The following is a 13235-nucleotide window of genomic DNA, read 5'->3' as shown; positions in this document are numbered from 1 at the left end:
GAGATTGCACTGAATGTGTACATTGCTTTGGGTAGTATAGACATCTTAGCAGTATTTGTTCTTCCAATCCATGTACATGGAATGTTTTTTCCATTTCTTTCTGTCATCTTCAGTCTCTATAGAACTAGAGTGTATTATGCTAAGGGAAATAAGTCAGAGAAAGACAAATATCCTATGATTTCACTCATAATGTGGAATTTAAGAAACAAAACAGATGAACATAGGGGAAGGGAAGGAAAAATAAGATAAAAACAGAGAGAGAAACAAACCATAAGAGACTCTTAAGGATAGAGAACAAACTGTGAGGGTTGTTGGAGGGAGGTGGGTGGGGAGGTGAGCTAAATGGGTGATGGGCTTTAAGGAGGCCACTTGCTGGGATGAGCACTGGGTGTTATATGTAAATGATGAATCACTGGGTTCTACTTCTGAAACCAGTACTACAGTGTATGTTAACTAACTTGAATTTAAATAAATAAACTAAAAGAAAAAAAAATCGAGGTAGCCAGTGTTCGAGGAGGGGGAAATGGGGAGTTGTTTAACGGGTATTGAGCTTTGGTTTTGCAAGATGAAGAGTTTTAGGGATGGATTGTGGTGATGGTTGCAAATAATGTGAATGTGCTTAACACTACTTAATAATTAAGATGGTAAATTTTATGTTATGTGTATTTTACCACAACTAAACAGAAACCCCAGAACACAGCAAGAGCCTTTCTCACAGAGATGTGAAAGTGCTTTGGTGCTCAGGGAGGGTTATGGGGAGTAGGGAGGTGGTGGCAGGGTGGCACCGGTGTGGTCCAGTCTTCTGCTCTGACTTTGGATGGGAACATAGAGAGGAGGTCTACAGGGAAGCATTTCTGTTCTTTTGTTGACCCAACTGCAAGGCCACCTTGTCACCTGAGAAGAGACATAACTGATCAGGTTCATTGAGAGAAGGAACAGGAATTCCTATTAGGAACATGGAGGTGGCCAGCTGCCCCCACCCAGTGAGAGCCTGAGGGAAATGTACACACAGTGTGCAGTGGCCTGCAAAGGAATACTATATTCCATATTCCCCGTTGATTTGGAGTGGCCTCACGCTACACGCTACCTCCCTTCTCCTCCTCCTCTACTCCCCTCCCCCCTCCCCAACTTCCCTTCTCCAACTAGTGAAGACAAAGAGACGTGAGGAGGTTTTGCTGAGGAGCAGGCAGTGTCAGGAAAGCCAGGGCATCTGGAAAGAGGGTCAGAGATAGGTGCCTGGTCCTTTCCCCAAGAGGGAACAGGCACTAGGTCAAACCTTACTTCGAGCTCTTAGAGATGGAAGGCTGGCTTCCAAATGATAGACTCCCTTGAGGAGCATATTTAGCCTAATAAAATGTTCTCACACCAGACCAGTTCCTGGCACCTTGCCTTCACTTTAGAGGTGGAGCGAGGTAGGAAGGAAAGGCAGAAGCACTTTTAACTTTTTTATTTTATTTTATTTTTAATTTAAATTTTAGTTAACATGCAATGCAACATTGGTTTCGGGAGTAGAATTCAGTGATTCATCACTTACATACACCTTTATTATTCTGAATTGAAAAGCCCAGGTAATATAACCCACCACCATTGAAAAAAGTGTCTCAACTGTAATGTAGTTAAAAAAAAATGAGTTATAAAAGAACATGTGTACTTCAAATTGTCAATGTTTTGGTGTGTATAAACACTAGAAGAATATCAGTTTGTTACTGCTTGAGCATACATACACTAGAGCACCTCTTGATATTCCACATTTTGAAACAAAGGCTAAATAGGTATGTAGGATCCCCATGAAGGGCACAGTCTTGTGCAGAGTTCAGAATCTGTGAAATTATGTCTCATTTGGGAGCAAGCCCCCTTGGTGATGTTAACTGTTGCGCTATGTCTTCTATATTTGGGGGGCTGGGAGAGAGAAGGAAATCCAGGGAGTATGCAAGAGCACAAAGGTTTGTCTGTAGCAAAGCTGGGCTGGGCCAGTGGTTTCCAAAGTGGGATGTGTGTGATCAATCACTGAGGTGCCAGGGGGAAATGATATTTGTCATATCTTTATTATCCTTCACATTTTTCCTTTTTGGGAGTATGTTCTATAATTATATAAATATACATACTTTACTTTCACATTATTTGCTGTTGGGGTGCTTGAGGAAAGTTGAGGGACTATTGGTCTAGACCACTCACCCCAGGTTTTCTCAGGCTGGGTCAGCAAGGTCAGCCCTAGATTTTTCTCCCTTCTCTAGCTTTGTGAAAACAAGAGAGAGCTTCCTAGAAGATAAGCAGATGCCATGCATTTCTCACTAGGGCTTGATCAGTCAGTGACTTGACCAGAATTTCTCCCTGGGGGTGGTGTACAATACTCTCATCCTGAGTCCTTGGCTGGCAGGGGAAGGTATGGTCTGGAGCGATAGTGTTCAACCAGGGGTGATTTTTTTCTACACACTCTCCCCTGGCCCCAGGGGACATTTGGCCATGTCTGAAGACATCGTTGGTTGTTGGCAGGAGAGGGTAGGTGCAATTGGCATCTGGTAGATTGAGACCGGGGATGCTGATCAATGACCTGTGAGCTTCTTTTAGCTAATACTTTCCACTTTGAGTTTGCTTTCCAGATAGTCAGTGTGGAAAATGTCAATTCAGTTTGAGTATTTTGGGACTTTGTACTTAAAAACAAGCTTGAAATCCTACATAGAGAGTAAATTTTATATATCTTACAGATGTTTGTATTTAAGTGCCTCATAGATTTATTTATTTTTCTTCATAGTACTTTGGACAGAAGTCTTTGGGGTATATTCATAGATTTTTTTTTTCTTTTATGTAGTTTGAAGTCCTGAAGAAATACCTTGATGGTGGTGGTGATATCCTTGTGATGCTAGGAGAGGGTGGGGAATCCAGATACGACACCAATATTAACTTTCTCCTGGAAGAATATGGAATCATGATTAATAATGGTAATTATTATCATTTTAGTAGAGGTAGCCGTTTCCTATTTATTATACATACTGTAGTCCTCTGGACCTAATAGTACAATGGGAAGAGCCCTGGGCTGAGGGTGCATGGTCCGGCATTCTGATCTCAGTGGCGGTCTGAGCCTTCTGGGGCTAGGCTTTTTCCATTTATAAAGTGGAAGGAATTGCAACAGAGTTCCAGGGTTTCTTACAAGTCAAGTTTGTATTCATCTAATATCAAACCTATTTCTAATTAAGGTGCAACTTCCTCTCTTTGCCCTTTAAAGATGCTGTGGTTAGAAATGTATATTATAAGTATTTCCATCCTAAAGAAGCTCTGGTTTCCAATGGAGTCTTGAATAGGTAAGCATGTTGAAAGTAGAAATGTTTTTACAAATAATTCCTATCTTCTCTCCTCTCTTCTCACACATTCTTTTCGCTGGCCCTTCTTTCTTGCCTTTTTGTTTTATTTCACTATATTGTAATTTATTTTATTATATTACTTCTCATTCCTCAAGTTATATTCCTCCCATCTTTTGAAACCTTATTCCACATTCACCTTTTTGTCAGTTAGAATGCATTCAGCTATAAGCACAGAAAACCCTATTCAAATGGGATTAAACAATAAAGAGACTTTACTGATTCATGGCATTGAAAAGCCCAGAAATAGGGCAGGGTTAGGGTGTGGATTGAAAATTCATGATGTCGGGCTCCAGTTCCATTGTTCTCCAGTTCTCTTGGCGTTGCTCTCCTTTGTGTGTGGGCTCAATAGTTTTAGCAGTTCCCAAATTTATATCCGCACGCCACATCATGAGAGCCTGTCTTGTTCACAGCGTTCCCAGCAAGAGTAGTCCTGCAATTTGCTCTGGTGGAGCTGGCCTAGGCCACATGCCCATCCTGAACTGGTCACTGTGTCAGGAGACATAGAATACCCTGATGGTATGGCGAGGTCATATTCTCTACCCCTGGAGCTTGGGATGAAGTTAATTTTTTTTCTGATTTACTGGATCTTAGAGGATAAATTAGGGGCTTTGGCGAAGTGGGAAATGAATGCATGAGAGGAACACCATCAGGTGGCCTCTGTGAGCTTTTCCCTATATTCAAAAATTTTCATTCCATGCTTGAATTCGCTACATGCCAGGCACTCTGCTGAGTCTGATGATATGGAGTCTAGAATATAGGACTAGAATGTGGGTTTAGTCTAGAATGTGGTCTAGTATATTGATCCTTCCCTCAGGAGTCAAGAAAGAACTGATCCTCATATTTTAATGTTAACTTTTGCAAGCTACACAAAGTGCTGTATAAATGTACCTTTATTTAAGTTTCAAGAATTACATTTTGAACAAGTCTGAAAAATGCTTGCAGTTCATTCATACTTACTATTAATGAATGGGGTGTGAAATTCTAAAAATTTTTTGTTTACTAGATTTTTTTTCTTCAAGGGAAATCAGCCGAGCTGCAGGGAAGGCTGTGCCTGGAATCATTGATGAGGAGAGCAGTGGAAACAATGCCCAGTGAGTGTGTTTTCTGAGGCTACCTAAAGAGGATGTATTTATCATTTTAAAGAGTTTTCTTTTTCAAAGTGAAGAGTTTTCATTTCTGATTACAAAAGTCATTCTTACAAAAAAAAACAATGTGAATAGTTCAAAGGAAGAAAATAGAAGCCCTCCACTGTAAGTGTATGCTCCTTTCCCCAAAGATAATTATTCTTTTTTTTTTAATTTTTTTTTTAATGTTTATTTATTTTTGAAGGAGAGAGAGACAGAGTGTGGGTGGGGGAGGGGCAGAGAGAGAGGGAGACACAGAATCCGAAGCAGGCACCAGGCTCCGAGCTGTCAGCACAGAGCCCGATGCGGGGCTCGAACTCAACAAACTGCGAGATCGTGACCTGAGCTGAAGTCGGACACTCAACCGACTGAGCCACCCAGGCGCCCCAAGACAATTATTCTTAATACTATGGTATTTAGATTTCTAGATTTTTTTCATATATAAAAATACAGATAGGTACCATATCCTTTTAATGACTAGATTAAATTTGAGTTATTCTAAGTTATCTAAGTTATCTAACCAATCTCCTATTATTGAACCTTTAGGTCATTTATGACATTTTGCTTTATGTATTTATGTATTCATTTATTTATTTTAAAGTTTTTACTTAATCTCTACCCCCAACGTGGGGCTTGAACTCATGACCCTAAGATCAAGAGTTGCATCTTCTTTTGACTGAGCCAGTCAGGAGCCCTGGTGATATTTTGTTTTAATAGTTAAACCTAACGTTTATTGAACACTTACTCTGTGACAGGAATTTTTACCTCTTTCTAATCATCACAACACACTAAGATTATAGACGAGATACCAGAGAGGTTAATTGCCCAAGCTCACTTGACTAATAAGTGTCAGAACTTAGTTTTAAACTTCTGCTCCATGGCCTGTACTCTGAACTTCTGCTCCATGTTGATATTACAAGCAGAATTTTATACTTGTTACTATAAATGAAGCACTTGGTGAATGTCTTTGTATGTACAATTTTTGTGCACTTATACAGATATTTTAGTAAGGCTAGATTCATAGCATTAGAATCTCTGGGTCAAGGGTTTTCCAATTGATGCATTGCCAAATGTGATACTTCGGTAAATTGCCCTCCAGGTAGTTTATAGCACTTATTGTCCCTATGAACGTGCTGCTTTTTCCTCTCTTGCCAGATTGCAGTATTCTAGTGAAGGCGATATCTCTTTCTTTTAATTTGCATTTCTTTGATTATTACTGAGTAGGATGACCTTTAAAATCTTTTGGCTGATTGCATTTCTTCTGTGAAGTTCCTCTTCACTACTTTATGCCCATTTTTATTGTGATGGTTTGTCTTTTCTTATGCATTTATAAGACTTCCCTGTGTTGCAGATATTTTTTCCAGTTTACCTTTCTATTTTGAGGTATTTCACCCCATAGGACTTGAACATTTTATGGAGTTAAAGCATATTATAAAACTCTAGTGATTAAAATAATGTGGTACTAACACAGAAATAGTGAAAAATAAATAAATTAGAATCAGACTCAATATATATGAGAGGTGGGAATTATTAGTTTATAGTAAAAGTGACGTTACAAACTATTAGAGAACGGATAGCACAATTGTGGGTAACCATTTGACAAAATATTTCCATTTTCACAACACACTCATATATTTCAGATGGATTAAAATTTTAAATGTTAAAAATATAAAACCATAAAAGTATTAAAAAAAAAGTATGGGCGAATATTTTATAATCTTAGAGTAGGGAAGATCTTTCTTAGGATAAAACCAAGGTAAAGTCGTAAAGGGGAAAAACGTATGGCAATATATATCATAGAGTTAATATTATTGATATTCAAGAACCATAATCTAATTTTTTTTAATTTATGTCCAAGTTAGTTAACATATAGTACAATAAATTCAGGAGTAGAATCCAGTAATTCATCACCTACATATAACACCCAGTGCTCATCCTAACAAGTATCCTCCTTAATGCCCCTTGCCCATTTAGCCTGTCCCCCCACCCAAAATCCCTCTAGCAACCCTCAGTTTGTTCTCTGTATTTAAGAGTCTCTTATGTTTTGTTCCCCTCCCTGTTTTTATATTATTTTTGCTTCCCTTCCTTTATGCTCATGTGTTTTTTTTCTTTTTTTAATTTTTTTTAAATGTTTATTTATTTTTGAGAGTGAGAGAGACAGAGCATGAGTGGGAGAGGGGCAGACAGAGAGGGAGATACAGAATCTGAAGCAGGCTCCAGGCTCTGAGCTGTCAGCACAGAGCCCAACACGGGGCTCAAACTCACGAACCGTGAGATCATGACCTGAGCTGAAGTCAGACACTTAACCGACTGAGCCACCCAGGCGCCCCTATGTTCATCTGTTTTGTGTCTTAAATTCCACATATGAGTTAAGTCATATGATATTTGTCTTTCTCTGACCAATTTCACTTAGCGTAATACACTCTGGTTCCATCCATGTTGTTGCAAATGGCAAGATCTCATTCTTTTATATTGTCGAGTAATATTCCATTGTATATACTTACCATATCTTTATGCATTCATCAGCCAACAGACATTTGGGCTCTTTCTGTACTTTGGCTATTGTCAGTAGTGCTACTATAAACATTGTGGTGCATGTGTCCCTTCGAAACAGCACGCCTGTATACTTTGGATAAATACCTAGTAGTGCAATTGCTGGGTTTTAGGGTAGTTCTATTTTTAATTTTTTGAGGAACCTGCATACTGTTTTCCAGAGTGGCTGCACCAGTTTGCATTCCCACCAACAATGCAAAAGAGATCCTCTTTCTCCACATCCTCGCCAACATCTGTTGTTGCCTGACTTGTTAATGTTAGCCATTCTGACGGGTGTGAGGTGGTCTCTCATTGTGGTTTTGATTTGTATTTCCCTGATGATGAGCGATGTTGAGCATCTTTTCATGTGTCTGTTAGCCATCTGGATGTCTTCATTGGAAAAGTATCTATTCATGTCTTTTGCCCATTTCTCTACTGGATTATTTGTTTTTTGGGTGTTGAGTTTATAGATTTTGGATAGTAACCTTTTATCTGACATGTCGTTTGCAAATATCTTCTCCCATTCCATTGGCTTTTAGTTTTGCTGATTGTTTCCTTCACTGTGCAGGGGAGGGGCAGAGAGAGAGGGGGAGACAGAAGATCTGAAGTGGGCTCTGCATTGACAGACTGACAACAGCTAGCCCCGATGCGGGGCTCAAACTCACAAACTGTGAGATCATGACCTAAGCCAAAGTCAGATGCTCAACTGACTGAGCCACCCAGGTGTCCCGATCATAATCTAATTCTTAAGCTTTGTGTCAGCTTATCCAGTTGGTGTGGGTAAAAGCACTTGGACTTGGAGGTAGAAATTTTTATTTTTGTGTCTTACTTGCAAGGTGACCCAGGCAAGTTACTCTTAGCTTCTGTTCCCATGTCTGTGTAATGGAGACAACATGAATCTTACAAAGTTGTTGGGAAAATCCAGTGAGGCCATACTTGTAGAAGTGCTTGGTAAGGCACATGACATAGTATCTTACCTGCTGTTGCATTATTATGTCTTCAGTAGTTGTGAAGGGCAGAGGGCTGGTTGGTTATTTTCTGGGTCATCCTGGAAGCAGCACTTTCTGGGCAGGCTTTGAAATGTGGAGAACTAGTTGTGCTTTATGTTTGGAGATATCTTGACCTATTGGAGTCTCAGGTTCTCATTTTGCCCATATTCTATCATGTCCCTTTTCCCTTCTCTCAGCCGTAGCCTCACCGGCTTTGTTTCAGTTCCTTAAATACACTACGTTCATTCCCACCTTAGGACCTCTACATATAAGGCCCTAAGGCCTTACATTTAAAGTTGGGAATACACTTTCCCAGTTATTCAGTCTGCTAATCTTACTCATTCGTGCGTGGTTTGGAAAAGTCCTGTTTTTGTTTTTTGCATGGGTGTATAGCCTTATGCTCAAAGTCTTATCAAAATGTCAGTCTGATTGATTTCTTAGTAATAATAAAAGAAATAGAGGAGTATAAATAATAGCTGACAGTTTTCATCATATGACTCAAGTGTCCGTTCTCCCTTCCTCCTTGAGAATCATCTCCTTAGAGTGCGTTTGGGGAAAGTGTGGGGCAAGGATATGCACCGACATCCATGTAACCATTTTCCCCACATCCCTTTTCTTCCTGCATGGCAACTACTCATTTTTTTTAAAAAATTTTTTTAACATTTATTTATTTTTGAGACATAGAGAGACAGAGCTTGAGTGGAGGAGGGACAGAGAGAGAGGGAGACACAGAATCGGAAGCAGGCTCCAGGCTCTGAGCCGTCAGCCCAGAGCCCGACGCGGGGCTCGAACTCACGGACCGCGAGATCGTGACCTGAGCTGAAGTCGGACGCTTAACCGACTGAGCCACCCAGGCGCCCCGGCAACTGTTCATTTATTTCTGCTTCTGGCCTAGGATTCATGGCCTATGGTCCCCTTCCCTGGGCTACTGCTTGGGTAGGGATGAAAAGGGGAGAATGGAGAATGTGGGGCAGGTGCCACTTCTCACCCACAATATGACGCAGAAGTCAGAGGGATAGGTGAGACTTGACTGAAGGGAGGGGAAGACTTAACACTAGCAGGAAATCATTGTGAACTTAAGCTAAAAAGAAAATTCTTTTAGCTTGGTCTAAGAGAAAGGAAAATTAACATTATCTTTATAGGGAGCTCTTCATGGGTGCTTCCCCCCCACCCCCTGCCGATTTCTAACTTTATGCTTTGTTATAAGATTCCTGTTGCTCTCCATTCTGAGAGCACTTCCTTCAAATAACTACATTTGCAGAGTTCCATCTTACTTTCAGTAAAACCTTAACCCCTCCTGCAGGGGTTGTCCATACTGCAGGGTCTGCATCCCACCCTTACCCACCCCTCCCCCGCTCCTCCAGCATCCTATACACTTTCCAGGAGTACATTGCCTCAAGTCAGACTGATTCACTCTAGATACTCTTAAGTCTTGTTAGGACACAGTAGGGGAACGACTCCAAGGCAGGTCTGTGTAGCAGGTCTTTATTCACATAAGTACTCACTGGTAACACAGCCTTCTAATGACAGCCACTCATTCTTGGAGATAACACCAGTCAGATCTCTAAGGAAGAGGAAAATGTTTACCTGGAAGACATTGTCACACAGAGCAAGCTCATTTATAGCTCTAGTTCAGCTCTTAGATGAGACTCCTCTTCCTCCTCCTCCTCCATAGGGATTTCTTTAGTTCTTCTAGTTACAGTCATTTACACATACAATTAGAAGTTGTTAATTTACATTGATATATTTTTAAATGCTTTATTAAACCAGTAGCTAGAGTTATACCAGTTTTTGAGTTAACAAACTAAAGCTTAGAGAAAATTTTTTTTGCGTGTTTTTTTTAATTTTGTGTTTGATTTTGAATTGTTCAAGAAGCACTGAGATTATCTTCAAAAAATTTTTATTCATTTTTTAAAAAATTTTGATGATTTCTTTCATTTCTTACAGGGCTCTCACCTTTGTCTATCCTTTTGGTGCCACGTTGAGTGTCATGAAACCAGCAGTGGCTGTTCTGTCCACAGGCTCTGTCTGTTTCCCGCTGAACAGACCCATTCTGGCTTTCTATCACTCGAAGGTACAGCCTTTCTTAGATATGGGTGGATATGTTATTTTTATTATTGAAATAATAAAAACTATTTCCAGAGGGGTTTCATGTATTTTCTCATTGGTCTTTACAACAGCCCTGTGAGGTAGTACTTCAATTAACTATACTTTACTTATGGGGAAGTAGCAGATCGTCCAATAATCGATGGAGTCAAGACTTAAACCCAGCTCTTATCATTCTAAATCCACAGCTATTCCACTGTAGCATGAGGCTGTCTATATTATAACCGTCTGTAACTACAGGCTGTCATTCTGAGCGTAAGAGGACCCATTCAGGGAAAGGTTGAGTTAACAAACTATACCAAAACACACAGAATTGTGCTGCCTTTATTTTAGTTTGTCCCAGAGCAACATGTCAGAAGACTAGTTGCTCAGTTGTCATCCTGGAGACCCCACAAAATGTGGGAGCATGTAGTCCCAGAGGACATAGCCCCTCTCATTGCGACCCCACTTATCCACTGCCTTAAAAAATTTTTTTTAAACATTTATTTTTGAGAAACAGAGAGACAGAACATGAGTGGGGGAGGGGCAGAGAGAGATGGAGACACAGAATCTGAAGCAGCCTCCAGGCTCCGAGCTGTCAGCACAGAGCCCGATGGGGGGCTTGAACCCACAAGCCATGAGATCATGACCTGAGCCGAAGTCAGACATTCAACCGAGCCACCCAGGTGCCCCATCACTGCCTTTTAATTCATGTTTTGCTGAATTCACCTTTATTTGTCTACCAATCACCAGCTGAGCTCCCAGTTTTTCTTTAGTTCCTCATATCCTATTTTTCTTTGTGGGATTTAGGTATTTTTCCCTTCCATATTTAAAAGCTCGACCTCATTTTATTAGAAAGTAAATAAATATCTATGCTGTGTTTGAAAGTGATATTTAGACAAAATTCAAAATAGTTATTATGGTTGTTATTCTCTCCCAAAAAACTGGAAATATTTCTTTAAAATTAAAGTATTAAATGATTTAAGATGTGGAAATAATTGGTCTACATAAACTGTCACTTAGTAGGCACAAAAGTAATGAGACACTGTCTTAAGGGGCCTCTGGTAGTGTAATACCAGAACTATAATTATTTTTTTATTTTTTAACACAGAGATTCTACCTGGCTTAATTAGTGGATTTTTATGAAGCATCTATTAGATACAGAGTTCTATGCTAACTGTGGTGATTCTTCTTGAACTCATGAGATTATCATCTGCCCATTGCCTAACTATTTAAAGCCTGTTTTCCTAACAGGTGTTTAGTCCTGCCTTATAAATACAATCTTTCAGAGAGGATGTTGCCTGTCACTTTTAAGTTTGTGAGATAAACCAGTGGAAGGGGGGGAGCAGTGCTGTCTCCTTGCCCAGGGCCATTGCCTTCTTGAGCTTGTCATGATCTTTTCTAGGTGTTTTACTAGGATAGACTCAATAATATCGAAAGAGCAAATCAGTCCTTGAGTAGATATACTCTTATTTAATTGGAACAAATTATAGACAAAAGCTGGAAAAGGAAGCTGAAGACAACGGTAGGATCTCCATAGGATCTCCATCGGACAGAATAAAAGGATTAAAGGAAGATGTGTAATCTATTTGAAATAAATGAGGTAGGGAAAAAAATAATATTAAAGAAAAATTCTAGGCCTAACTGTGGGTAGTAGTAAGAAGGAAAGTCCTTTCCTTTTCCTGTATTTAGTTACATATGTCAGTTCAAATCGCAGCAGAGTTCACTCGGCGCTCCCCCATTCTTTCGGTGCGTTTCCACCAGATTCACTTCCTGTTCTCAGTAACTGATGTGTTTTCAATGGTTGTGTTATAGCAATAGTGTTATTTTTCCTATGAGACATTTGCTTTTAATGTGGTGCAAGTCACAGTTTGTTTTGCAAATTTTGTTTTATTTATAGAATTTGTCTATTTGTATCTCTTGAGAGTCCTTCTTTCATAGTACCTTACAGCTGTGCCAATTCCCTGATGCTGCTTTTAGAAAAACCGCATTCGTTTTGCAGTTTGAACATTGCGCTGTTTTTCCCATTACAAAAGTAATTTATGCTCATTGTAGACAAATTGAAAATACAGTCATGATAGAAAAAAAAAGAATGCCTCTCACTGCAAAACTGATGTCTTGATCATTTTGCTTTGGCTTATGTTTGCTGGTTTGCTTCATGGGCTTTACGCTAGGGTGACTGTACAGCGTCTGGTATACTGTTTTTTTTTTTTTAACCTAATGTTATGACAAAAGCATTCTTCCATGTCACTGAAAACCCTGTGTCACTATAACTTCACCACTGGAGGAGTTCTGTTATTCTTAACCACTTCTTCTGTGGTGAACATTTGGATTTCTCACTTTTTTGTGATTATGACTGTAAAATTGTCCAGAGAGTCTTACCTGCTGTGTTGCATATGTTGACAGTTTCAGCAGTAATGTGTGAAAGAACTTATTTCACTGAGACTTGACCAACGCTGTTGATAGCCCTCTTTTTCATATTTATTAATCTGATCGGCAAAAATGTTTTGATTTTTTTTAAATCACTAATTAAAGTGTTTTCTTATTAACCGATTCTTTCTTTTATGAATATTTCTTGCTCGTGGATTAGTGTTCTGTTTGGATCTTAAACACTGTCTTTTGGTACTCTAAAATATCTTTAAATCTTTACAGGTTGCTTTTGGATATTTTTTTCCTTTAAAATTCTAATCTTCGTTTACAAGTTAACTGGGAAAATACTGTAGAACCAGTTCACATTGCTTTTTTGTTAAAGTCAAATAGAAGGATATGGAAGTGTCTAAAATGAGAAGCATGTGGGAATGTAGTTGTGATCATAGTTGATATTTTTAGACCATTAAAATCCTGATATGAATTGGTACTTAGTATATAAGACAGTTGCTCACATGATTCTGATGATGAGTTGTTGGAGACCAGGATGCTTGGGGTGCATTTCACGATCTATGTGACACTACTTTGTCATCAACAGAACCAGGGGGGGAAGCTGGCAGTTCTTGGCTCCTGTCACATGTTCAGTGACCAATATTTGGATAAAGAAGAAAACAGCAAAATCATGGTAAGCTCTTCTCTCTCATCACATTAATGTATAATGTGTATGATTTTCATGTCATTAAAAAAAATACTGCTAAGTTCATCTATTCATTTAAAAC

General features: G+C 39.3%; 1 protein-coding gene across 2 annotated transcripts in view; it reads left to right on the top strand.

Moving 5' to 3' along the window:
• IFT52 (intraflagellar transport 52) overlaps positions 1-13235 on the top strand; it is a 33526-nt gene that overhangs the window by 3764 nt on the left and 16527 nt on the right. For both annotated transcript variants that reach the window (XM_030309569.2, XM_030309571.1), the window contains 5 exons: positions 2810-2939; positions 3224-3299; positions 4379-4450; positions 9952-10078; positions 13055-13141. In XM_030309569.2, coding sequence (XP_030165429.1) covers positions 2810-2939; positions 3224-3299; positions 4379-4450; positions 9952-10078; positions 13055-13141 — 492 coding nt within the window. The remainder of the gene's footprint in view (positions 1-2809; positions 2940-3223; positions 3300-4378; positions 4451-9951; positions 10079-13054; positions 13142-13235) is intronic.

Source organism: Lynx canadensis, chromosome A3 (genome assembly GCF_007474595.2).
Source record: "Lynx canadensis isolate LIC74 chromosome A3, mLynCan4.pri.v2, whole genome shotgun sequence".
Taxonomy (NCBI): domain Eukaryota; kingdom Metazoa; phylum Chordata; class Mammalia; order Carnivora; family Felidae; genus Lynx; species Lynx canadensis.
This window is presented reverse-complemented; position numbering and strand designations above follow the sequence as displayed.